The sequence below is a fragment of the Hemiscyllium ocellatum genome, chromosome 25, assembly GCF_020745735.1.
Source record: "Hemiscyllium ocellatum isolate sHemOce1 chromosome 25, sHemOce1.pat.X.cur, whole genome shotgun sequence".
NCBI lineage: Eukaryota > Metazoa > Chordata > Chondrichthyes > Orectolobiformes > Hemiscylliidae > Hemiscyllium > Hemiscyllium ocellatum.
Window position 1 is genome coordinate 45,617,962 of NC_083425.1, and position 25,775 is coordinate 45,643,736.

At 39.3% G+C, this 25,775-nt stretch overlaps 1 protein-coding gene across 1 annotated transcript in view; it reads left to right on the top strand.

Moving 5' to 3' along the window:
- The first annotated feature begins 3,038 nt into the window (after positions 1 to 3,038).
- The window catches only part of LOC132827661 (myosin-1B), a 31,030-nt gene continuing 8,293 nt past the window's right edge, over positions 3,039 to 25,775 (top strand). Inside the window, exons 1-28 of the mRNA XM_060844277.1 lie at positions 3,039 to 3,242; positions 3,337 to 3,480; positions 3,579 to 3,735; positions 5,041 to 5,068; positions 5,177 to 5,291; positions 8,188 to 8,280; positions 8,444 to 8,507; positions 8,611 to 8,709; positions 8,848 to 8,951; positions 9,039 to 9,177; positions 11,602 to 11,720; positions 11,813 to 11,962; positions 13,150 to 13,320; positions 13,446 to 13,749; positions 13,829 to 13,896; positions 14,900 to 14,987; positions 15,159 to 15,276; positions 15,364 to 15,487; positions 15,576 to 15,712; positions 15,823 to 16,078; positions 18,580 to 18,822; positions 19,263 to 19,439; positions 19,541 to 19,686; positions 19,778 to 19,868; positions 19,961 to 20,350; positions 20,439 to 20,565; positions 20,670 to 20,788; positions 21,666 to 21,862. Coding sequence (XP_060700260.1) covers positions 3,039 to 3,242; positions 3,337 to 3,480; positions 3,579 to 3,735; positions 5,041 to 5,068; positions 5,177 to 5,291; positions 8,188 to 8,280; positions 8,444 to 8,507; positions 8,611 to 8,709; positions 8,848 to 8,951; positions 9,039 to 9,177; positions 11,602 to 11,720; positions 11,813 to 11,962; positions 13,150 to 13,320; positions 13,446 to 13,749; positions 13,829 to 13,896; positions 14,900 to 14,987; positions 15,159 to 15,276; positions 15,364 to 15,487; positions 15,576 to 15,712; positions 15,823 to 16,078; positions 18,580 to 18,822; positions 19,263 to 19,439; positions 19,541 to 19,686; positions 19,778 to 19,868; positions 19,961 to 20,350; positions 20,439 to 20,565; positions 20,670 to 20,788; positions 21,666 to 21,862 — 4,172 coding nt within the window. The remainder of the gene's footprint in view (positions 3,243 to 3,336; positions 3,481 to 3,578; positions 3,736 to 5,040; positions 5,069 to 5,176; positions 5,292 to 8,187; positions 8,281 to 8,443; positions 8,508 to 8,610; positions 8,710 to 8,847; positions 8,952 to 9,038; positions 9,178 to 11,601; positions 11,721 to 11,812; positions 11,963 to 13,149; positions 13,321 to 13,445; positions 13,750 to 13,828; positions 13,897 to 14,899; positions 14,988 to 15,158; positions 15,277 to 15,363; positions 15,488 to 15,575; positions 15,713 to 15,822; positions 16,079 to 18,579; positions 18,823 to 19,262; positions 19,440 to 19,540; positions 19,687 to 19,777; positions 19,869 to 19,960; positions 20,351 to 20,438; positions 20,566 to 20,669; positions 20,789 to 21,665; positions 21,863 to 25,775) is intronic.

Below are 25,775 nucleotides of genomic sequence, written 5' to 3' on the forward strand. Positions count from 1 at the left end.
CCTGATTAATGTTCATCGTGGTCTTTTGCCTTTTTGTCCTGTTGAAACTGATGTGAAATTTCTTGCGTCTTTTTAAAATATATTTTTAAAATTATACCAAATACATTTGAATTGCAAAATGTTTAATACATTTATTGAAGCTTGGTCAAGACAGTTCCTCAGCACTAAAAGCAGGCGTGTCCTTGACAGTTCAGACCACCATGCAGTCTCCACTCTCAATCTTGAACTTCAAAGGATGCTGATGGTCTAAACTGGGGAACATCTGCCTCGGAAGACACCTTTAAAAGGTTTTCTGTGGGAGTTCAACGTGTAACTATTGTCCAAAGGATCAGAATCGTATTAATTGCGCTGAAAGGAACTGGATGGGGAGAGACCGCTAACATCTCAGTTCAAACCCAAGTTTCTAGTACATCAATCACAAGGTTCAAGCGGCAAGTTCATGCCCAAAGTCTTTCAAATCAACAAAACATTTGCCTGGCGATGATTGATGTTTATTTTTGCTTCCAGCTCCTGGCAACTGGACAGGATTCGTTACTTCTGGCTACTTGTATCCAAGAAGGTAAGACAAACTAAGTATAATGCCCATGCATGAAATTTTCAAACTGATTTGATGAGCATTGTGGTGAATGGCCTGTACATTCTATGACATTAGATGCCGCGGTTGCGCATTGACATTACTGGAGCTTAGGTATTGAATTATTCTCGTTTTTTTTGGACTAAAACAAATACGGTAGGGTCATTCAACAATTTGGTCAAACGTGTAAAGGTGGAGGCTTGGTGTAATGGTGCTGTCACTAGCCTAGTAATCTAAAGTCCCAAGCTAAAACTTCTGGAGATGTGGGTTCCAATCCTAGCATGACACATAGTTACATTTGGAGAGGCCCGGGTTCAAGTGCCACCTACTCCAAAGTTGTGCAGTAACGTCCTTGACTAGGACAAAGAGAGACAAAAATACTTTTGTGAGGGCTTTTGTGGCAGTGCCCTTGACTCTGGGCAAGAAGGCCCACTTGCTTCCAGAGGACGAACAGGTTGATTGACAGTATTCACAAACGGTTTAGTGCAGATATGGGGAATCGGCGAATATGAGCAGAGACTATGTGTCGGTGACCAGCTGGAAATACATTCTTGTTGGACGCAAGTTGTCGCCTATCGCCATTCCAAGAGCAACTGTGTAATTGTATGAAGAAAGCATTCTAGATGCCTCAGAATATGGTACATGTAACAGTAGCAGGACATGATTGCTAGGCACGACAGTGAAGAAAGCATTTGGTATGCTTTCCTTTATTAGTCAGAGTACTCAGCACAGGAGTTGGGAGGTCATGTTGAGGTTGTACAGGACATAGGTTAGGCCACTGTTGGAATATTGCGTGCAATTCTGGTCTCCTTCCTATCGGAAGGATGTTGTGAAGCTTGAAAGGGTTCAGAAAAGATTTACAAGGATGCCAGGGTCGGAAGATTTGAGTTATAGGTAGAGGTTGAATAGGCTGGGGCTGTTTCCCCATGGAGGGTCGGGGGGCTGACCTTATAGATGTTTATAAAATCATGAGGGGCATGGATAGGATAAATAGACAAATTCTTTTCCCTGGGGTCGGGGGAGTCCAGAACTAGAGGGCATAGGTTTAGAGTGAGAGGGGAAAGGTGTAAAAGAGACCCAAGGGGAACGTTTTCACGCAGAGGGTGGTACGTGTATGGAATGAGCTGTCAGAGGAAGTGGTGGAGGCTGGTACGATTGCAATATTTAAAAGGCATCTGGATGGGTATATGAATAGGAAGGGTTTGGAGGGATATGGGTCGGGTGCTGACAGGTGGGACTCGATTGAGTTGGGATATCTGGTCGGCATGGACGAGTTGGAAGGGTCTGTTTCCGTGTACATCTCTATGACTCAATGATGTAGGGTAGCCAGCGAATATTGTAACTGAAGATGCAACCTGGCCAGAGTTACAAACATGCTGCAAAACACGATAGCTCCAATATTGGCAGCATCGCGCGATGTGTATTGTGTACTGGGTATATATTAGCTGTTGACTTAAATATTGCACTTCCATTTCAAATATGTTGAAGTCCTATACGAGTTCTTGGTACAAATGTAGGTCTAAAACCTTCTGAATAATAACATGCCCTGTACGTTTAATAAACATTGTGAATTGTTAAACCACCTGTAATTGGTCTGTTTTCTTCTGAAGAAAATGTTTTAAAAACGTTACAAGGCCAGTGACACTACCGTTGTATCTCACTGTTACAAACGGAGGTTTACAACAGGTTTGATACTGGGTGGTTTCCATTTGTGCTGTCCAGTTTATTGTTGCCAGTCCAGTTACCCCACAACTGAACGATTTACTTAATCTCCAGTCGATTCCCAATATACTCATTTTTAATCATTGCAAGGATTTTCAAACCGCTGCTACTCCAAGCTGGAAAGTTGACACCAAATTTTAATAACTTGGTAAAAACCGAAAGAACTGCGGGTGCTGTGAATCAGAAACAAAAGCAGAAAGTGCTGGAAAAGCTCGGCAGGTCTGGCAGCATCTACGGAGAGAAATCAGAGTTATCGTTTCGGGTCCAGTGACCCTTTTCAATTCTGAGAGTTCCGACGAAGGGTCACTCGCCCGAAACAATAACTGATTTCTCTCCACAGATGCAGAGCTTTTCCAGCAATTGCTCTGTTAATAAACGGGTGCCTGGGCTCTTAAATAAATCTGCTTCACCCCATGATCTCCTGTCAGAGCCGTATTGACATGTCTTGTCTCACATATTGACAGGCTGATTGACTCTCTGTTTTACTTTGGGGTGGAACCCACTTTGCACCACCAAATGACTGATGTTAGAACTTATCTCACACAGCAGCGGGCAACAAAAGAATCATTTGGTTTTATTTGGGTTGGGCGTGCAGAGATAACCCTGTTGACTTGAAGGTGTCTGGCTTTGTGATGGGATGCAGTGTAAAACGTACACACAGATGTACAGTTATCGTAGAATCATTACATAAACTATCTTCCAATAATAATTTAAATTCTGTTTTCTGCAGTGAACTGCAATCATGAGCTCAGACGCAGAGATGGCCGTTTTTGGGGAGGCGGCGATTTATCTTCGAAAGCCGGAGAAAGAACGGATTGAAGCCCAAAATCGACCCTTCGAAGCGAAGACTGCTTGCTTCTGTGTGGACCCGAAAGAGGAGTTCATCAAAGGCACCATCAAGAGCAAGGAAGGTGGGAAAGTGGTCGTTGAAACCATAAATAAGCAGGTGTGTGTTTCAGAAAAGTGTAGCTTTAGAAAACAAACTTTAACAATTATTTTGTTTTAAGAACGTGACTAAAGATCTACGGGTCATTTTGCAGACTGTAACTGTGAAAGAAGATGAAGTCTTTCCCATGAACCCTCCGAAATTCGATAAAATCGAAGATATGGCCATGATGACTCATCTGAGTGAACCAGCTGTGCTGTTTAACCTCAAAGAGCGTTACGCAGCTTGGATGATCTATGTAAGCGAAGCCATCTCCCTCAGAAGTAACAGCAGAAATGTTATTTATTGCTCAGAATGTTGCAGAATTTCTAATGCCCTTCGATTCTCTGAATTTAGACCTACTCTGGGCTGTTCTGTGTCACGGTGAACCCCTACAAGTGGTTGCCCGTGTACAATCCCGAAGTCGTGGCCGGTTACAGGGGCAAGAAGCGTCAAGAAGCTCCTCCCCACATCTTCTCCATCTCTGATAACGCCTATCAGTTCATGCAAACTGGTGAGTTGGAAACTTCATTATCAATGCCGCTATCAACTTTTCAAAAATAATTCATGTCAACAGCTAAGGAGCACTGTAACAAAAATTAAAATATACCAGAAGAAACTTACCATTCAGGACTTGCATTAAGACAATAGGATCTTGTGGTGCAACAATGATGATCTTACTTCTGGGTCAAAAGGTCCAGGTTCACGTCCTAGCTGCCTTAAAGGTATACTATTATATGTCTGAACAAGTTGATTAAAATAAATGAAAAGGTTTGGGGATAAATGTCTGCACCTCACTGGAAATATTCGCATACCCTTCTAAATGACTTAGAATCATACAGTCATAGAGATGTAGAGCACGGAGACAGATGCTTCGGTCCAACTCGTGGACAGGATAGCCCAATCCAATCTAGTCCCACCTGCCAGCATGCAGCCCATATCCCTCCAAACCCTTCCTCTTCATATACCCATCCAGGTGCCTTTTAAATGTTATAATTGTAGTAGCCTCACCCCTTTCCTCTGGCAACTCACTGCATACATGTACCACCCTCTGTGTGAAAAAAGTTGCCCCTTAGGTCTCTTTTATATCTTTTCATAGCACTCTGTGGCTCAAAGTCCGAGTGTCTCTGCTGACTGTCTCCTGAAATAATCTACCCTGGCTCCATTGCTTGGACTCCATTTTTATACCCCAATCTGTCATCCAAAGCTCCTACCTTTTACAAGACTGGTCTTTTAGTGACATTCATTCACTAGTCATAGGATAGCATGCAGTCAAGGCCTTGCTTTGCTATAGCTTCAGTCTGATAACTTCTATTACCACTTATTTTCCTACTCCTGTGGCTATTATCAGTGCAGCTGTGGCAATATAAAGGGATATACAGAGGGGATGCTTTCCACTATAGGCATTTAGTGTCCATGGTGGCCTCATAATTCTATCTAAAAGCAATTTGCTTTTACTTCTTATCATATCTATGGCACTTAACTTTGGTTTCCATGGGACTGAAGCAATCCCTGCTTGCTTGTTCTGTTCTTTTGTTTCAGCTTCTTCTGCAATTTAAATTATTTAGTCATAGAACCCATTGCTCTTTTTTCATTGTTTGGCTCACCTACTTTCCTAATGTTACCTGCAGTTGTAAGGAATAACAGTGTCTTAGACTAGTGCAGAGGTAAAGCAAAATTTACATGCATATATCAATACTTTTAGGATTAGACAGTAGCAGCATTCCAAAAGCTACATGTTTTGATTATGCCCTATCCTAATAAGCAATGCAATGGAGGACATCAGAAATACTAATGGTGGTCTTTTTTCTGTTTCCAGACCGTGAAAATCAGTCCATTCTGATCACGTAAGATTGTTAAGCTTATGTACATGTTTAGCACCTGAACCTTACAGTACTTTTGATTTTGAAATGAAAACTCTTAAATATTTTCACAGTTCTCTGTTCTGTCCTTAGTGGAGAATCCGGTGCTGGGAAGACTGTGAACACGAAACGTGTCATCCAGTACTTTGCCTCAGTTGCGGCCAGTAGTGATGCCAAGAAGAAGGAGCAAACTGCAGGTTCACTTAAAGTAAATCAACAAGTTCTAAATGAATGGTTAAAATGAAGAGAGCCCTAATATTCAGTTATAAAAAGTCAGCAAATCATTTGTTGATAATATAAGGGTGACTTTTTGTAATAATTTGCTGGCACTGGAGCATTATCAGCAGTTTAGCCCCTCAGAAAATATATTTGGATGCAATTAAACCAAGGCCTTTGCTTCATATTTTAGATAAAATTACATTAAATTTACAGCATAGAAATGTTCTATTGGGTCTAATTAGCTCCTGTCAGAGACTATCACCCAGAGAAGCAATTGTCAAAGGCTTGTGCATTCTATTTGTTACTATTTCATTAAATTCCTAGTTTGGGGAATGTAGAGCTGGAAAAGATAATCTCAAGATATGGGGTTGATCGTTTAGGGCTGAGATAAGAAGAAATGACTTTATTCAGAGAGCTGTGAATCTTTGGAATTCTCTATGCCAAATGATTATAGATGTGGTATTGTTGAATGCATTTAAGGTTGAGATAGACAAGTAGTTGCTCTCTCGATATAGCAAGAAATGCAAGGACCAGAAATTGAGGGGGAGAAGGAGAAATTAGAGTTGAAGCCATGAATTAGCCAAGATTATATTAAGTGGTGAAAAGATTCACAACGTCTAATCCCACTCCTATTTCTTATCTTGCACTTTTCCTCAACTACCTATGTAATCAATTATTTAGCAACTCTATTCTTAGGTGTTAACTTGGAATCCACCACAACTTGCAATTAGTAATACTTTTATCATGACAAGACATTCTAGGGTGCTTCTCAAGAGCATAATAAAACAAAACATGATTCTGAATACAAATAAAGATGTTAGATCAGGTGAGCAAATGCTTGGTCAATGAGATTAGGTTTTAAATAATCTTTTAAATGAGAAAATGATTTATGGAAGCTGAAAGATGCAAGTTGAGATTTGATGTTTATGATCTAGGCAAGTGAATGCATAGCCACCAGTTTTGGAGTAATTACAATCAGAGATGCTGAAAAGCTCAAAATTAGATAAGCACAGGTATCTCAAGAGTTTTGCTGGACCACAGGACATTAGAGAATTGAGAGGGACAAAACCATGAAGGAACTTGAACATATTGATGAGAATTTTAACATCAAGGCTTTTTTTAGGGAGGAGTCAATGCAGGTTACTGAACACAGGTGAGGAAAATGAATGGAATTGAATAGGGCAGCAACATCTTAGTCAATGTGTGAATGGGCATATGAATTAGAAGCAGATCATTCAGCCCTTCAAGAGTGCGCTGCCACTCAATAAGATCACGATTCATCTCTTTTTGTTTTGAATTCCACACTCCCATTTACCTCCTATAAAAACTTTAATTTGTCAGCCTTACAGGAGTCTATCTGTATTCCATTACTTGCCTCTGTGCCTCCATAGACTCAGAAGCTTGAAAATCACAACTCTCTGATTGAAAAACTTGCACTCCATTTTTGTCCTAAAGTATGATCCTTCATTTTAAAACAGGATTGGACTAATGCACAAGAGGAAAACCCATTCCAAATTTACCTAGTCAAAACAATTTAGGATCTTAAATATTTGAGTCAAATTACCTCTCACTCTTCTAAACTCCAGTGAAAGTAAGCCTAAACTGTCCAATCTGATCACTCCAAGTATCAATTGAATATACCTCCTCTGAACTACCTCCAATGCATTTACAGACTACTTTTAAATCAGGAGACTGAAACTGCACATAGTATATTATTCAAGATGTGGTTTCACCAATGCCCTGTACAACTGAAGCATACACGCTTATTCTTATTTTCAGTTCTTCTCATAATAAAGAACAGTATATCATTGACCTGTTTAATTACTTGCTGACCTCAAGCTTCAGAGAATGTGGGGAATGTACCAGGAGTGCACTGAAAGACTTGTGCCCAGAGTTTAGAAAGGAAAGAATTATTATTTGAACAAAAGATGAGCTGAGACAGGGACAATGTTGATGAAGTTATGGAGGTGGAATCTGGTGGTGTTAATGATGGTGTCAAAATATGGTCAAAAGTTCACCTTAAGATCAAATATAATGACAAGGTCACAGTTACCAGGGGGAAAGAGAAGTCTAATGCTGAATGTCAGATAAGTAGCTTGATAAATGAGCAAAAGTGGAGGGATCAAGACAGGCAGTGCCAAGGTAGAACTGGATGTCCTGAGTGTAAAGGTGACCATTAAAATGGTACATTTAAATGATATCAAGGGCCAATAGACAGATGAGAATAAGAAGGGAACCAAGGGTAGATCCCAGCTGGGAAAATGCAGAGATGTGTGTGTGTGTGTGTGTGTATATGTGTGTGTGACAAGACGTAATTGCAAGTGGTTCCTTAGCTGTAATTAGATACTTGAGAATGCCAATGCAGTCCCACAGCTTTTTCAGTGAAAAGAATTCTTCTCTTCCCTGTTCCAAATTTCTTACATCTCCAAGTGACTTCTTGCTAGACCTCTCAACTGCACTCAACTGCATATAAAAGCAAAGCATGCAGATGCAGGAAATCTGAAATAGAAATAGAAAATGCTGAAGAAAGTCAGCAGATCTGGCAGCATCTGTGGAGAAGGGAATAGAGTTAATGTTTTGAGTCTGATACGACACTGCTTCAGAAGGTATTTCAGAACAAAACATTAACTCTAATTTTCTCTCTTCACAGATTCTACCAGACTTGCTGAATTTCTCCAACATTTTCTCTCTTCTCTCTGAAATATACTGTTTATTTCCATTGACTATCACAACTTTGAAACTTCTCCAACAAAGCACACTGTAATTATATTGTTCTAACAAAATTCAGCTTTGATGTCATACTAGTTAAACATTATTGTGTTCATATTGTTTTCATCCAACAAATTAGTTGCTTCATTATTAACACTTATCAAATATACTTCTAGGGAACTCTGGAGGATCAAATCATCCAGGCTAACCCTCTGCTGGAAGCTTTTGGTAATGCCAAGACAGTGAGAAATGACAACTCGTCTCGCTTTGTGAGTGTTTGGGCAGCACCAGTATAACATATTAAAAGTCAATTTTAAATATGCTAAACAATAGGAAATAAATTAAACAAAAACCTTTAAAGCACATTTAATACTCATTTTGTGAAACATCTCTCAAAGAGTTCAGCTATGTTTCTGAAATTCTATTTCAAAGGGTAAATTCATCAGAATTCACTTTGGAGCAACAGGAAAACTGGCCTCTGCTGATATTGAAACTTGTAAGTACTTATCAGTCTCATATGTACTAATAAAAGTTTTAAATGCTCCAATTAATTTATTAAGGGGCAATATTCCTAATGAACTCTAATGTTTCAAATACAGATCTCCTGGAGAAATCCAGAGTTACATTCCAGTTAAAAGCTGAAAGAAGCTATCACATTTTCTATCAGGTTACATGCAACAAAAAGCCAGAACTTATTGGTAAGAGATCTGGAGATTAACCTAATTGAAATTTTCACTAACTTTTGTTTTTTTAATAGTAGATTTTAAGTTCATTTATTACTAAAATAAAAATATTTAAAATTCACCAATTAATGTGCTGCTGTTATTTGATTTCAGAAATGTTACTCATTACCACCAACCCCTACGACTTCCATTTTGTTAGCCAGGGGGAGATCACTGTTGCCAGTATCAATGATGAGGAGGAACTGATGGCCACTGATGTAAGTTAATACTCGGTTTGTGAATTTCAAATTTCTATCCATTTTCAGAGTACTGTCATGTTACTGATTATTTTTGTTGGTTTCTAGGAAGCCATTGACGTTTTGGGCTTTACAAGTGAAGAGAAAACAGGCATCTACAAACTTACCGGTGCAGTAATGCACTATGGCAACCTAAAGTTCAAGCAGAAACAACGAGAGGAACAAGCAGAACCCGATGGCACTGAAGGTAACATGAAAGCAATTGAACATCATGAGGAATGTTATAAAGCATAATGATGTGTCTTGCATCTCAAAATATTAGCATGATGCAGAATTGGAAATTAAATTTGCACAGGTATACGACTGAGGGATAGAATCTCATTAGTGCCTAGCTTGACACACTCTTTTGTTGTTACATTGGTAATGGAACATAACCATATCTTTTGTTTGGAGAAGTGAACTTCCGTCAAATCTGTACTATTGATTAGATTACTTACTTACAATGTGGAAACAGGCCCTTCGGCCCAACAAGTCCACACCGACCCGAAGAAGCGCAACCCACCCATACCCCTACATTTACCCCTTATCTAACACTACGGGCAATTTAGCATGGCCAATTCACCTGACCATATTGGTGGATATTATTCCCATGTTTCCTTATCATTGAGACCACACTAAGCTGTTCTGAGCTACATGTAATGACAAATTCTAATAAAATAAGGGATCACAAATGTTTTACTGGCGCTGCATTATGTATGAAGAATTCATGAAGTGATATGCTACCATATTAATCACTTTACACGGCAGCGCAACATTTTGTGCATTCTTGTGTAATGAGGCCATTTGGCCTCGCATTAATTTGTTGGATCATTGATACTGCCACCCTTGCTCTTTCCTCATGACCCATTGAATATATTCCCTTCAATTCTTTTGTCTAATTACTTTGAAAATTATCACTGAATCTGCTTCAACAACTTACACACAACCAGGACTTTCCAGATCTTATAATTTGCTACATTAAAGAAGGTTCCTTCTGTAGCCTCATTGATCTTATGTATTATATATGTACATACAAGGAAACAACTTAATCAATACACAATGTTGCAACTTGTTTCAGTAATATTATTAATTCATCACATCCAATTGCTCCCAGTAACAATGATTGATATAGTTCCACCTATGCTTCACATACATTTTATGCTGGTCAAGCTTGTGAATTACTAGTTCTAGACTGTGGTTTCTCTCATTTTGAGTAAAAACAAGGATGGAAATTTAATAAAGCACTATTTTGCATCAGTAACATTCTAGTGATAACTCTGAAATTGGATTTCCTTGGGGCTTGTCCTAATCCATCTCAATTGCTATTGTGCAAGTTCAGGGGTAATCCTCAACTTTTAAATTATAAAAGAAAATTAGGAGCTTTGTATGTGTTAGAAATCTTGATGTGTTTCACTGGTGCTTTATCAATTAAAATTTTACATAAACCATGTTGAGGAGCTCAGTCAAAGAGGTAGGTTTTAAAAGTACAAGACAGTGTAATAATCCTTTTAAATGGCTGGCATAAGCATTATGGCTGGTTTCATTTATCTTACAGTATGACTGAACCACTTTTCTCCTTTTTAATTGCCAACAAAGCATCTTACCTGATGGGTCTCAATTCTGCTGATTTATTCAAAGCTTTGTGTTATCCACAAAGGTTGGCATCTTTAAAAGTCTTGAGAGAGATAGGGAAAATAGGCTTGATACAGGAACTCCAAACCAGAATTAGAAAATCCTGAGAATTGAATGGATATTCCAGAGGGGCGAGGTGAGGTGAGGGGAGGGCATGAAATAATCTGCACACATCAATGAGAATCCTAACTCAATAAGTGACATGGATCCAAGAAGACACTTAGAAATTGAACAAAATAGTTACAGGAAAGGAAAACAGGGGAAATCCAACACAAATCAGGTTTGACAAATTATGGCAGATAGAGAGACCCCAGTTCAATGATAGCTTGCTCAGATTAGTTTCTCAGTTGGGTGGACCTCCTCTGTTTTGTTCTATTTAAGCTGAGATAATTGCTGCTAGGCAGGAATGCTCTCTATTAATTGTTAAGTAATGTCAATTGGTGCGGTGCTGGAAAGTTGGCTCTTTCCACCTAGAACTTAATTCAAGTGGTGGTGAGATCAAGACAGGGCATATATGCTAACTTCAAGTCTAATTATGTTGCTTTCCCATGTTAATGCTGTCCACCTTTGGGACTGGAAGACTTTGCCAATGGGCTGCATTTCACTTTCTCTGATAGCTGCCAAAGCTGTCAAGTATTTCCAGTATTTTCTGTTTCCAAAGAACAGAAAAAATGAAGTTTTGGTACAAATGCTCAAAATCAAGGAGCAGAATATTTTCTAACCAAAGGTCAAATTGGTAAAATACATAGAGATGAAATGAGTAGAAGAGAATTTGTTTGTTGAGAGTAAACTTTTAAATCTGGAATGCATATTCCGTGCAGTGATGTAAGAAAATGCAACAATATTTTTCAAAATGTTATTATATAATTGCAAGAAAGGGAAATATTTCCAAAGCTGTAAGTACAAGACAGTGTAATAATCCTGTCAAATGGCTGGTACAAACATAATAGTCGGTTTCATTCACTTTACAGTATGACTGAACCACTTTTCTCCTTGTTAGTTGCTGACAAAGCATCTTACCTGATGGGTCTCAATTCTGCTGATTTACTCAAATCTTTGTGTTATCCACGAGTAAAGGTTGGCAATGAATTTGTGACAAAAGGTCAGACCGTACAGCAGGTACAGTTTTCACTTCTGATGTCCTTCTGGTGAAATTGCTTCTTAGTGTTCTGATGTACATTCTGTCACTGATCTGTGCTTTGTCTTGATAGGTAAACAATGCTGTTGGTGCCCTTGCAAAATCAGTCTATGAGAAAATGTTCTTGTGGATGGTGCTTCGTATTAATCAGCAATTGGACACAAAACAGCCCAGACAGTTTTTCATTGGTGTGCTGGACATTGCTGGTTTTGAAATCTTTGATGTAAGAGACATTACATTATTTTTGAGGAATATCTAAATTACGTGTATTATGATGATGCTAGTTGGTATTTTCTGAATGACAAGTTAATACCCACTGTGTGCTCCAGCTGACAGAGTTAAAATGAAAACTATTTATGCAAACTTGCCTTAGTGTAATTGTACCCTCCTGCCACTAGTGACATTTCAATTGTTCCACTTGGAGTAAGGGAGTCAGTGGTGTCAGTTATGGTTCACTAGCAGCATTCCCATCTATGAACTAGAACATAGGTGTTCTAGCACAATTTTGGAGACTTGATAATCAAGGCTGACATTTCAGTATGAAGAGAACACTGTGCTCTTTTTCAGATAAGACATTAAATGGTGACCCTCTTTTGATCTCTTAGGTAGATGTAAAACTTTCCATTATTATCAAAGAACAGCAGAAGATTCTTATTAGTTGCCTGATCCAATGACCAGTGTGGATTGTCGGTCATTCCTGCTTGTGTGACCATGCACTCTACAAAAGTGCTTGCCATGTTTCCTGCATTAAAACAGTGGCTGCATTCAAAAACAGTTAATTATTTCTGATGTCACTTTAAAATATGCTGAAGTCATGTAACGTACCATAAATATCAAATGGAAAATGTTTATTTCTTTACATAGTGACACGTTTACATAGGTTGTTTTCATTTTAATAGTTCAATATGAACTTTTATAACACATTAATAAGTTGTGCTGTACTATTTTTAACGAATTACCAACCAATTTTATAATCATAAAAAGGAGACTGCAGATTCAAAGTTAGAGGGCAAGGGATCATTTGACCTGATCTAAAAGTCTAATTTAGTCTACATTCTGTTGTTATTTTCATATACAAATAAATATATCATATTATAAAGTTCTAAATTCACAATTATAGTGGGACTGATGTGTAAATCTCTCACCCAATAACCGCAACAGTGGTGCTATAGCACCTCCACTGGTGTAGGGTGTAATTACAGGCTGCAAAATTTACATAGGCAATTTTCAATATTAGTATGTATGTATAGATATGAAAAGGGAAAAAAAATGACAGGGATTTGTCACATTTTATAAAAATAATATATTCTCCGTCCATATAAGTGGTGCTTATATTCATTATGCTGTTTTAAAAACAAAGTGGACAATTCAGTGACTGATTATCTCTTTTAATTGTTCTATACTATGCAGTATAACAGCTTTGAACAGTTATGTATCAACTTCACTAATGAGAAACTGCAGCAGTTCTTCAACCACCACATGTTTGTTCTGGAACAAGAAGAATACAAAAAAGAAGGAATTGAATGGGAATTCATTGATTTTGGTATGGATCTGGCTGCTTGCATTGAGCTCATTGAAAAGGTGAGGACATTAAGATTGATAGAGGATTGATGCTAACAATGAACATATAATATGATTGTAGCTGCCATATAATTGAATGGACATCTGGTACACTTTATTCATTCTTCTTTTACTTCAATTAACAGCCCATGGGTATTTTCTCAATCCTGGAAGAGGAGTGCATGTTTCCCAAGGCTTCAGATCTCACTTTCAAAAATAAGCTATATGATCAGCACCTTGGAAAAAGCAAGAACTTCCAGAAACCCAAGCCTGCTAAGGGCAAGGCTGAAGCTCATTTTGCCTTAGTCCACTATGCTGGCACTGTTGACTATAACGTCACTGGTTGGCTGGAAAAGAACAAGGACCCACTGAATGAAACTGTTATTGGTCTATATCAGAAGTCTTCTCTGAAACTGTTGCAAACACTTTACGCTGGTCATTCTGCAGAAGGTATGATTTGATCATCAATTTTGAGAATATTTTGTTCAAAAGTTTTCCATTACTAATTGCTGAAAATATTACCTTGCAGCTGAAACTGGCAAGAAGGGAGGCAAAAAGAAGGGTTCATCTTTTCAGACTGTCTCGGCTTTGTTTAGGGTATGTTTCTTTTTAATATATTAGAACTGCATGATTTAGTCATGAAGTGATTACTTCCAAGAAGTATTCTCCCAGGGGAAATGGTGTTGGGGTACAATCCCAGACAACTATTCCAGAGACTGAGCCTATCGCTTTGAGGACTGAAATTCAAGTTCCACTAATGATTGTGGAATTAAATTCAATTAATAAAGTCTAGAATTGAATGTTTTTCTCAGTAATAGTGACCATGCTTGCTGTAACAAATGTCTTTTCAAGATGCAAGCTTGTCATCCATATCTATGACTTTAGATCCACTGTATTCTTAATTCAACTGCCCTCTGAAATAACCTAGCAAGCTTCTTAAGTAAAGGACAATTAGGGATGGATAACAAATGCTGGCTTGCTAGTGACACATGGCATGTCTAATTAACAGTTGTGGCCACAAGATCACAGTTGAAGAATATAGGATAGGTAATTTAAAACTGAGAATAAATTTATTCCCCTAGAGTCTGGTGAGTGTGTGGAGTTCTCTTAGGCCAGTTAGGGTCAAAGCATTGAATGTTTTCAGGAATGAGTTGGATAAAGTCATTAGAGCTAAATGATCTGAAAGCATGGGAAGAAAGTGGGAACTCAGCACGAACTTAGATGATTAGCCTTGATTACATTGAATACAGGAGCAGGTTTGAAGGGCTGAGTGGTCTACACCTATTTCCATTTTCTATATAATAAAGAAACAAATAGGGGTCCCATCAGGTCCATGATGGCCCTTTTAATGAGTGAAAAATATATGTGTTTCAACATCTTGCTACTCTAATTGAGGAACTAGAATGGAGCATCATTCTTGGAAAGCTGTTATAATTTTCCCAGGTTGATGGCAGTGTGTTGGAAACAAAAAAAAAAGCAAGTTAAGGTAGATTACCTGCTGATTCAAATGCCCCCATACATTTCTATCAATAGAGCATAATGGTAAACACGGATTAATGGAAATGCCTCAAAAATAATGAAGATAAATTGTCTTCTACAGGAAAACCTGAATAAACTGATGACTAACTTGAGGTCTACTCACCCACATTTTGTGCGCTGCATAATTCCAAATGAGACAAAGACTCCAGGTAGTTCAAATATCCTGTATTAGAACTCAAATAAATCTTGGAGCAGACTACAGAATTTACTTTTCTTTGATCTTTTCCTATTCACCTATAAATTTCGATTACACATTGATTATTGGAATAAAAATGTAGCTGAAATAAAAATTATCACCACTATTCCTTCCATTTTTTTAGGCGCTATGGATAATCACTTAGTTATGCACCAGCTCAGGTGTAATGGTGTACTTGAAGGAATCAGAATCTGCAGAAAGGGATTTCCAAGTAGAATTCTGTATGGTGACTTTAAACAAAGGTAAGAAGTTGTGTAAATGCACAATGATTCGATGAAAATTAACATGGAGCTACACTTCTTAAAATTCTCAAACATTAAACATAACAGATACAGGATTCTGAATGCAAGTGCAATTCCTGAAGGACAATTCATTGACAGCAAGAAAGCTTCTGAAAAACTCTTGGGCTCCATCGATGTTGATCACACACAGTATAAGTTTGGTCATACTAAGGTCAGTGACTGTTTTAAAAATGTGTCCAGTACTTTACCATGTGATTAATAGACTTTGTCACCACTTGAAAACATTTGTTTCATTAAAGGTGTTTTTCAAAGCTGGTCTCCTTGGTCTTCTTGAAGAGATGAGAGATGACAAGTTAGCAGAACTTGTTACCCGCATACAAGCTGTTAGCCGTGGATTTCTCATGAGAGTTGAATTCAAGAAAATGATGGAGAGAAGGTAAAGTTAATTTACATCTTTCTGGTATGTTTTGTATTAAGAGATGGAAAAGTAAGTAAATCATGTATAGATATTGTTTATACAATTAACTTTGTCATTTTCACCTTCAGGGAATCTGTCTTTACCCTGCAGTACAACATCCGTGCATTCATGAATGTCAAGCACTGGCCATGGATGAAACTGTTCTTCAAGATCAAGCCTCTTTTAAAGAGCGCTGAATCTGAAAAGGAAATGGCGAATATGAAAGTGGAGTTTGAAAAGACTAAAGAAGAACTAGCTAAATCTGAAGCAAGAAGAAAGGAATTGGAGGAGAAAATGGTGACACTGATACAAGAAAAAAATGACCTAGTTCTTCAAGTTCAGTCGGTACGCTTTCTGATTACAGCAATTTTCATATAAATCAAGTCTGAATTTCAGGAACTCCCCCCTCCCCCCATAGGACTGGTGGATAGGTGTTGAAAAGAGCAAATAATTCGGTGGGTTGCCACCAGGCACCACCTCAGCAATTAGGTGTGGGCAGGAAGATCCATGATCAACCGTCACCAATAAAGATACTTAAATGGTCAATTAATAATTGAATTTAACCCAGTAACTTGGGGCATGAATGAGGATTATTGGGTTGGCACTGAAATCATCACCCCCACCCTTGCCTCTGACTCCCTCTCTCTCTTCTCCCTACATTGCCCACTCCATCATCTGCGTCCTGCCTTGGTAATAGTTTCTCACAATGGTTGCCAGCCTCTAATTGACAGGTGCTTCAAACAGGGCAAGGCCTCACTATCCCTGGACTTGAATCATGAAGAAGCCCATTGGATGACAAATTAACTGCCAGATTGCCACTTGTTCCTGGGTGCTTTTCCACTCATGGAGAAGCAGCAATCTCACTCTTAAAGACTCCTCTAACCTCTACAAAATCCTGATCACAATTCTTGATAAAATAATTCAGTGCAGTCATTGTTACTTAGATAATTCAACTTTTACTGAATTTAATAAATATTTAAACTTCCATAGTTTCTCAATGAAACTTTGCACTCATCATGTAGGACAATAAATACTTTTGGGTATTATTTTCACACACTTGAAGCATTAATGAATGAAGCCCTTTTACTGTTTAGTAAGGAGTTCAAGAGTAAGAAGGAGAAGGCAGGAGAATGGGGTTGAGAAACACATCAGCCAAATGGCAGAGCAGACTCATTGGGTTGAACACCCCAGTTTTGCAACTACATCTTATGGTCTTACTCTACTCCAGCTTTCAGCGCTGAAACCAGCTTGTGACCTCTTTATTTCTGACCTTTTGGTATTTTGGAGGCCAGCCATTGTTTTAAATTTGTATAGAAATATTGCCAGTTAATGCTAAATTATGTGCAATTTGGTGCTAAATGCAGTAAAGATAACAGTATGAGTGCAGTTTAATTCCAATTTCTTGTTGAAATGAAATTTAGACCTCAGAATTGAAACTTTAATATCAGTAAAAAGAGGTCTTGATATATTTGTTACGATGAGCCAATAAAAAGTGCTATAATACAATGAATTAAAATTGAAACCAAATAATATATATGCCCAAATATGTTGGCATAATTCAGCTTATTTGAAACATTGTTCTTGTTTCTAGCTCTCTCTCTCAGATTAGTAACATGTTGGACCAAATTTTTGTAGCATGTCAGAGGTGGGAACGAAGACAGACACTTGAAATCTCACCACCACATGGCATGATGGATTCCTAAGAAGTTTCTGACTTACTGTTGATTGTTGAAAAGTGGGTAGAATTGGCTAGCTTCCTGAAAATGGTCTCTCTGTAATCAAGCATACCAATGATCAAACTGTCAACTTGCTGATGGGTCAATTATAATTCCTTAGAGGAAGCAAGAGACACAAAGGGTCTCAAAGCTGATCCGTGAGGCAAAGGTACACTCTGATGGACAGATGTTATTCAGAACACTGTATAAAAAGAGGAGATCTCAAGGATGACATCCTGCATAAGCACAGAACAGACAGTGTTTTCAGTGCTCTTACAGAGTGTAATCAATGCAAGTTGGGTCAGTTGTGGCCAGTATAGTGAGAAATGAGTCATCATAGATCATGGGGGAGAGCAGTGAGTGCAGAAAAAAACATGATAATGCTGCTGGAGGCAGGCAAAGCCATTACTGGAATTAAGAACAAGCTTCTAAGAATTGTACATCAATCATGAGGAACCCCAGCAGCAATAATGGCAGATTCTTGATCTCGAGGGTTATAGTGCTAAGCAATGAAGGCTGGGAGACAACAAAGGTGTGTTTATAGGGTCTCTACATGGTGCATGAATAGTAAGCTCCCTAAGAATGCCAGTTTGTCATATAACAGGAGTCCTATTGCAGGAAATAGAATGCTTCGCATGTAACATGGCCACTGCCTCTAAAATCCTCTATCAGTCAGTCACAGTGTAGTTCTTTCACAAGTGCCTGCTCTGCCCGGCCACTTATCTCCTTTTTCTTCCACTGGAACACAGGAACAGGAGCAGAAGGCCATTTGGACAATTGATCCTATTCCATCATTAATTTGATCATGGTAGATTATTACTTCAACATCACTTGACTGTACTGTGCTATTATCTTAGTGTCATTAGTATCTATCAGATAAGTAATCAACCACAATAATGACCTCATTTCCATTCAATCTGAATTTGCCATATTCCTCTCTCACCCATTCTCTACCATACCAACCCTCTTTGGACCACTTTGAAATTACATCCAGTACTGATATGTGGTCAGAAAATCTTATGTTAGCTCCCCACCAGAAATAAAAATCCAGCCCACTGTCCTAGGTTGCATTCCGCAAAATTTACATATCTCATGACCTTTGTTATTAAGCATGCACATTTTATCTGTCAGGAAAGTGAAACATTGGCAGATGCTGAAGAAAGATGCGAGGGGCTCATTAAAAATAAAATTCAGCTTGAGGCTAAACTTAAAGAAGCAAATGAAAGGCTAGAGGATGAAGAAGAAATAAATGCTGAGCTTACTGCCAAGAAAAGAAAATTGGAAGATGAGTGCTCAGAACTGAAAAAAGATATCGATGACTTGGAGCTTACTTTAGCCAAAGTTGAAAAGGAGAAACATGCTACAGAAAACAAGGTATGAATACATGCAAATTTAAAATTGTTTTGCACGTACTGAGTGTCTTATTTTTTTTTCAAATATATAGTGATCATATTGCCAATTTAGGGGGTCATTTAAGTCAGTTGATTGGACAGCCAGTTTGTAATACCAATGATGCTACCCGTATGGGTTCAGTTTCCAGACCGGCTGAGGTTACCATGAGGTTACATTCTTCTCAACATCTCCCCTCACCTGGGATGTGGTGACACTTAGGTTAAAACATCACCAGTTGACTCTCTCTAATGAAAGAGCAGCCCTATGGTCTGGTAAGATCATGGTGACTTTACCTATTGTCAATTTTATAGAAAGGCAAAATGCAAGTGTTTTTCTGAGCCATGTCAAAATAATTGATTCATCCAAGTGATGTTACAAATGGTAGATACCAGGAGAATTTATACACTCATTTTTGCAAACAGGTCAAGAACCTTACAGAGGAAATGGCCACCCTTGATGAAAGCATTGTCAAGTTAACAAAGGAAAAGAAAGCTCTACAAGAAGCCCACCAGCAGACACTGGATGACTTGCAAGCTGAGGAAGACAAAGTCAATACACTCACCAAGGCCAAGTCAAAGTTGGAACAGCAAGTTGACGATGTAAGTATCCATTGCAATAAAATATATAAATCTATCATAGGTCTTTTCTTTCCACTGTCATTCTGAAAAGATGTGCTTGCTTTTACACTGTATGTTATCAGCTCGAAGGATCTCTGGAACAAGAGAAGAAATTACGCATGGATCTTGAAAGGGCCAAGCGAAAACTGGAAGGTGATCTTAAATTGTCTCAAGAAACAATAATGGATCTGGAAAATGACAAACAGCAACTGGATGAGAAACTGAAGAAGTAAGAAGAATTGATATTCTGGTTTTAAACAGCTAGAGTGTCATATTTTTTGTGTAGACAAGTTATTTAAATCAATCTATTTGCATTGCAGAAAGGAATTTGAAATCAGTCAACTACTAAGTAAGATTGAGGATGAGCAGATCCTTGGTGCTCAGCTGCAAAAGAAAATCAAAGAGCTTCAGGTGAGTCACAAGGTTCACAAAACTTTGAATAACTTATGTATCATGTAGGATCACATAAAGCACAGGTAAAGATATATATTTGTTTACTTTAGGCTCGTATTGAAGAGCTTGAAGAGGAAATTGAAGCTGAACGTGCCTCTCGTGCTAAGACTGAGAAGCAGAGAGCTGACCTTGCTCGGGAACTTGAAGAGATCAGTGAACGACTAGAAGAAGCCGGTGGTGCGACTGCAGCACAGATCGAAATGAACAAGAAACGGGAAGCGGAGTTTCAGAAGATGCGCCGCGATCTGGAAGAAGCAACCCTCCAGCATGAAGCCACAGCTGCTGCTCTTCGCAAGAAGCAGGCTGATAGTGTGGCTGAACTTGGGGAACAAATCGACAACCTGCAACGTGTGAAACAGAAGCTGGAGAAGGAAAAGAGTGAGCTGAAGATGGAGATTGATGACCTGGCCAGCAACATGGAAGCTGTATCTAAATCTAAGGTACGTCTCTGAAAAACGATGAATGTTGGTTGAATGAAGAAACTCTTTGGTTTAATATATGAAACTGACAGAGACCATTTTCTTAAAGGCTAACTTTGAGAAGCTCTGTCGTACCCTAGAGGACCAACTTAGTGAGACAAAGGCAAAGAACGATGAGAATGTACGTCTAGTTAATGATCTATCAGCCCAGAAAGCTCGTCTGCAAACTGAAAATGGTAATTGATGGAAATGAAGTCAGAATTTAGAGCATTTAAGCATAATACCATTTATCCTGCAATTTTAGAATTTGAGTTGCAGTCAATCCTTCAATTGTTCCTAGGTGAGTTTTCACGCCAAATGGAAGAAAAGGATTCTTTAGTTTCTCAACTGACAAGAGGAAAACAAGCATTCACTCAAAACATTGAAGAGCTAAAGAGACAACTGGAAGAAGAACTGAAGGTATTCAACTTGCAGGCAATCTGAGTATGATCAACAGGAAATAAAATGGTGAACAGATTGGCAAAATACCAAATGTGTGTCCAAGTTTTGTGAAAAAAATTTCGGTCTGTGTCATTTCATTTGAGCATAAATCTTGATTAAAAATAGGGAAAAAATTCATCATTCAGTGTACACTTTCCGTTTAAACTGATGCTTGCATTAGGGCTAGTGATAAATTGCAGCAAGCTAATATTTAATGCATGCATGCACACAATTTCAAGTGTGGTTTCTGGTAATTCTTAAATGTCAGTATACATTCCAGTACAGGTACGTAACCGTTTATCTGAAAATCCAAAAGTCGAAAAGCTCTGAAATCCGAAGGTTTTTTTATGAAGTTTTTTTTCTCATTAACAAGGTTGTTTGGCAAGCAAGCAGTTAACCCAAATCGACACCCACTTGATGTGTGTCAATCAGATGCGACATGGGGAGGCATGGCCAAGCACCGACAGGCCTGGGGTTTCTCTGTGAATGCCCTCAAGTCGACACCCACTTGATGTGTGTCAGTCAGAGATGACATGGGAGGGGGCGTGGTCAAGCACCAACAGGCCTGAGGTTTCTCTGTGAAGGCACTCATGTCACATGCACTCGATGCGTGTCACTCAGATGTGACGTGGAGGGGTGGGCACAGCCAAGCACGTTCTTCATTAGAAGTCTGCTTCTCCAGTAAGATTTTTAAAAATTTCACCATTAAACTGTCACATTCTGAAAACCGCAAAATTCTGATTTACACAAAGCAGCTGGTCCCGAGCATTTCGGACAAAGGGATACGTACCTGTACATGAAATACAAGATTATTTAAGATTTTCACTTGGTCCTTTCATTCATATTTTGTTTAAAGGCTAAGAACGCCTTGGCACATGCCCTACAATCTTCCCGCCATGACTGTGATTTGCTCCGTGAACAATATGAAGAGGAACAGGAGGCAAAGGCCGAGCTCCAGCGCGGCATGTCCAAGGCCAACAGTGAAGTTGCTCAGTGGAGGACAAAATACGAAACTGATGCAATCCAGCGTACAGAGGAACTGGAAGAGGCCAAGTGTGTACAGATTGCCATAATCTTTTACTTACAGCTTACAAGGCAGACAGGCCGTGCTGTTGAGCTGTTCTCTGACAGTGATTTTATGCTCTGCACAAGATTCCTATCATCCTACTTTACCTATTCACATCAAAGTTTCCTCTATTCCTTTCTCAAGAACAAAAAAGAAGTACAGCACAGGAACAGGCCCTTTGGCCCTCCAAGCCCATGCTGATCACCATGCCCTAACTAAACTAAAAAAAAACTTCTGCCCTAATTTGGTCTGTGTCCCTGTATTCCTTCCCTTTTCATGTAACCATCTAGGTGCCTCCTAAATGTCACCAATGTGACTGCTTCCACCACCTCTTCTGGCAGTGATTTCCAGTCTCCTACCATTTTCTCTGTGAAAACCTTCCCTTGTACATTTTCCTTAAACTTACCCCCTCTCACCTTGAACCTATGCCCCTTATAATTAAAACTTCAACCCTGGAAAATGTCTCTGATTATCCACTACGCCTCTCATAATTTTGTAGCCCTCTATCATGTCTCCTCTCAGCTGTCATCTTTCCAGTGAAAACAATCCTAGTCTTTTTAACCTTTCCTCATAGCCAATGTCCTTGAGATCAAGCAACATCCTGGTGATACTTCTCTGCACTCTCTCCAAAGCTTCAATGTTCTTCTGGTAATGAGGTGACCAAAACTGCACACAATACTCCAAATGCAGCCAAACAAGGGTTTTATATAGATGTCAATTCTTGTACTCCATGTCCTGGCTGAAGAAGGGAAGCATGCAATATACCTTCTTGATTTCCTTGGCCACCTGTGTTGCCACTTCTAGGGAACCATGGACTGCATGCCCTGATCCATTTGTAAGTTCATGTTTCTTAGGGCTCTGTCATTTACAGTATAATTCACACCTAAATTTGATCCTTCAAAACACATCACCTCTCATTTGTCTGGATTAACCTCCCCCTGCCATTTTTGCGCCCAAGTCGTCAATCTATATCCTATTCTATCCTTTCACAATTGTTGGCACTATCAGCAACTCCACCAATCTTGCATCATCTGCAAACTTACTAATCAGACCACCCATATTTTCTTCTATCTCATTTATCTATACTACAAACAACAGAGGACTTAAGACTTATCCCAGTGGAACACGACTGGTTATCAGTCTTTATTCTGAAAAACTATTCCACTGCTAGTCTGCCTTCTATAACCAAGCCAGTTTTGTATTCAACTAACCAGCCCACACTGAATCCCATGTGATTTTAATTTTTGTACCAATCTGCCATGTAGGACTTTATCAAATGCCTTACTAAATTCCATATAAACTACATTCACAATCCTTCCCTCATCAATTACCTTTGTCACCTCTTCAAAACATTGAATCAGGTTGGTGAGATATGAGCATCTCTGTACAAAACCATGCTTCCTGCCACTAACTAGTCCACTTTCTTCCAAATGTGCATATATCTTGTCCCACAGTATCTTGTCCAGGAGCTTCCCCACCACAGGCATCAGGCTCACTGGTCTATAATTCCTGCATTACCCCTGCTTCCTTTCTTAAAGAAGGAAACAACATTGGCTAACCTCCAGTCCTCTTGAACCTTGCCTTGAAGATATCTGCCCCAAGCTTTAGGAAAGCCAACATGGAGACAGATTGTGCAGAAGATTTAACACAATGCATGTTAATGCTGGCAATTTTAATACCCATTTAAAGTTTATAAGGTTACCAATGTCCATTCACCAATGGTCCTGTGGCTGGGGGGACTGACTGCATCCCCGTGGTGTGGATGAACTGTTGGATCTTCACAGAGCTGAGGTAGCTGTCTAGTTCCTCCCTGGGGTCATTTCCCTGGTCTGGTGTTGTCGGGGTGAGAACAAGGTCAGCAGAGTCCAGTTCTGAGTCTGACAGAGGGACTGTCAGAGGATCGCAGCTACCAGTTGCCTGGAGCTGAGGTGCAGTAGGTACCCACCGATTCTCACTAGGTTGGGGCTAGGTTAGACCAGCTCCCTTGGAGGGTCCGTTGTTATGGATTGGAGGGTACTCCTCTCTATTTCCCCTGTGGGGCTCCAACTCTTTTTCTGATGGTGGCCGTCCTTCTGCCCCTCTTCACCATCAGAGGATCTGCTGGTGTCATCCTCATGTAGGTGCCTCTTTCCACTTTGCTGTGAGGCTTTGCCGGCCTGGCAGGTTTTTCTTTTCTTATTGTATTTCACTGGTATCCACTCCCCCATCTCTTTGGTTTCCTCTTCCTCCTCCATTGACTCCATCTGTCCAGCTGGAGCTTGGGTCAGTTGCTGTGCCTCCACGCTGGATACCATCTGTTCCTCTCCAGCCTATCCTTCTTTCTGGGTGCTCTTGTCTCAGTTCTCTTGCTGACCTTTGGGGGTCCATGATTCGTAGTTGTCAGGGACACTAGACTGCACCCAGATGTAGTGTTTGTAGTTTAACCACTCCTTGACACCAGTTCCTCTGCAATATTTAAACCAGTCTTAATGACTGCAATGCCATCTCCAAAAATTCTTCTTAGTGACATCCTCTGATTCTTCTTTGCATTGATCAATGAGGGTGACCTGTTGTGATCTGCTTCCCAGTCGTGTTGACTACAGTGCCGTTTCCCAGAATTCCTCCATTGTGCCGTTAGCTTATCTCTACATACATGCATTTATTATAATGTCTGTGTTAGTGAGTTTCACTCTTAGCATCTTAGAACATAAAATATAAGAACATAAGAACTAGGAGCAGGAGAGGGCCATCTAGCCCTTCGAGCCTGCGCCACCATTCAATAAGATCATGGCTGATCTTTTTGTGGACTCAGCTCCACTTACCCACCCTCTCACCATAACACTTAATTCCTTTATTATTTAAAAAATTCTGTCTTAGCTTTAAAAACATTTACTGAAGTAGCATGAACTTATTTCAATGGGCAGAGAATTCAACAGATTTACAACCCTCTGGGTGAAGTAGCTTCTTCTCAAATCAGTCTTAAATCTGCTCCTGCTAATTTTGAGGCTATGTCCTCTTGCACTAATTTCACCTGCCAGTGGAAACATCCTCTCTATGTCTATTTTATCTATTCCCTTCATAATTTTATATGCTTCTATAAGGTCCCCCCCACATTCTTCAAAATTCCAATGAATATAATCCCAATCTACTCGGTCTCTCCTCATAAGTCAAACCCCTCAATTCTGGAATCAACCTAGTGAACCTCCTCTGCACCCCTCTAGTGCCAGTAGATACTTTCTCAAGTAAGTAGACCAAAACTGCACGTAGTACTCCAGATGTGGCTTCACCAGCACCCTATACAGCTGCAACATAACCTCCCTGCTTTTAAACTCAATCCTTTAGCAAAGAAGGATTCCAAAATTCCATTCGCTTCCTAATTACTTGTTGTACTAGCAGACCAATCCTCTGTGATTCTTGCACAAAGACACCCATGTCCTCTGCATAGCAGTATGCTGCAACTTTTTATCATTAAAAAATAGTCCTTTTTACTGTTATTCCTACGAAAATGGATGATGTCACATTTATTAACATTGTATTCCATCTGCCAGACCTTTGCCCACTCAATTAAAATATCCATGTTCCTCTGCAAAGTTTCAAAGTCCTTTGCACACATTTGCCTGCCACCCTTCTTAGTGTCATCTGCAACCTTTGACACACTACAAAAGATTCGACGTTTCGGGCATAAGCCCTTCTTCAGGGCTTATGCCCGAAATGCGATTCTCCTGTTCCTTTGATGCTGCCTGACCTGCTGCACTTTTCCAGCAACGCATTTTTAAGCTCTGATCTCTAGCATCTGCAGTTCTCACTTTCTCCTACACTACAAAAGATCCCCAACTCCAAATCATCTATATAAATTGTGATAATTGAGGTCCCAACACTGATCCATAATGCACACACTAGTTACTGATTGCCAACCAGAAT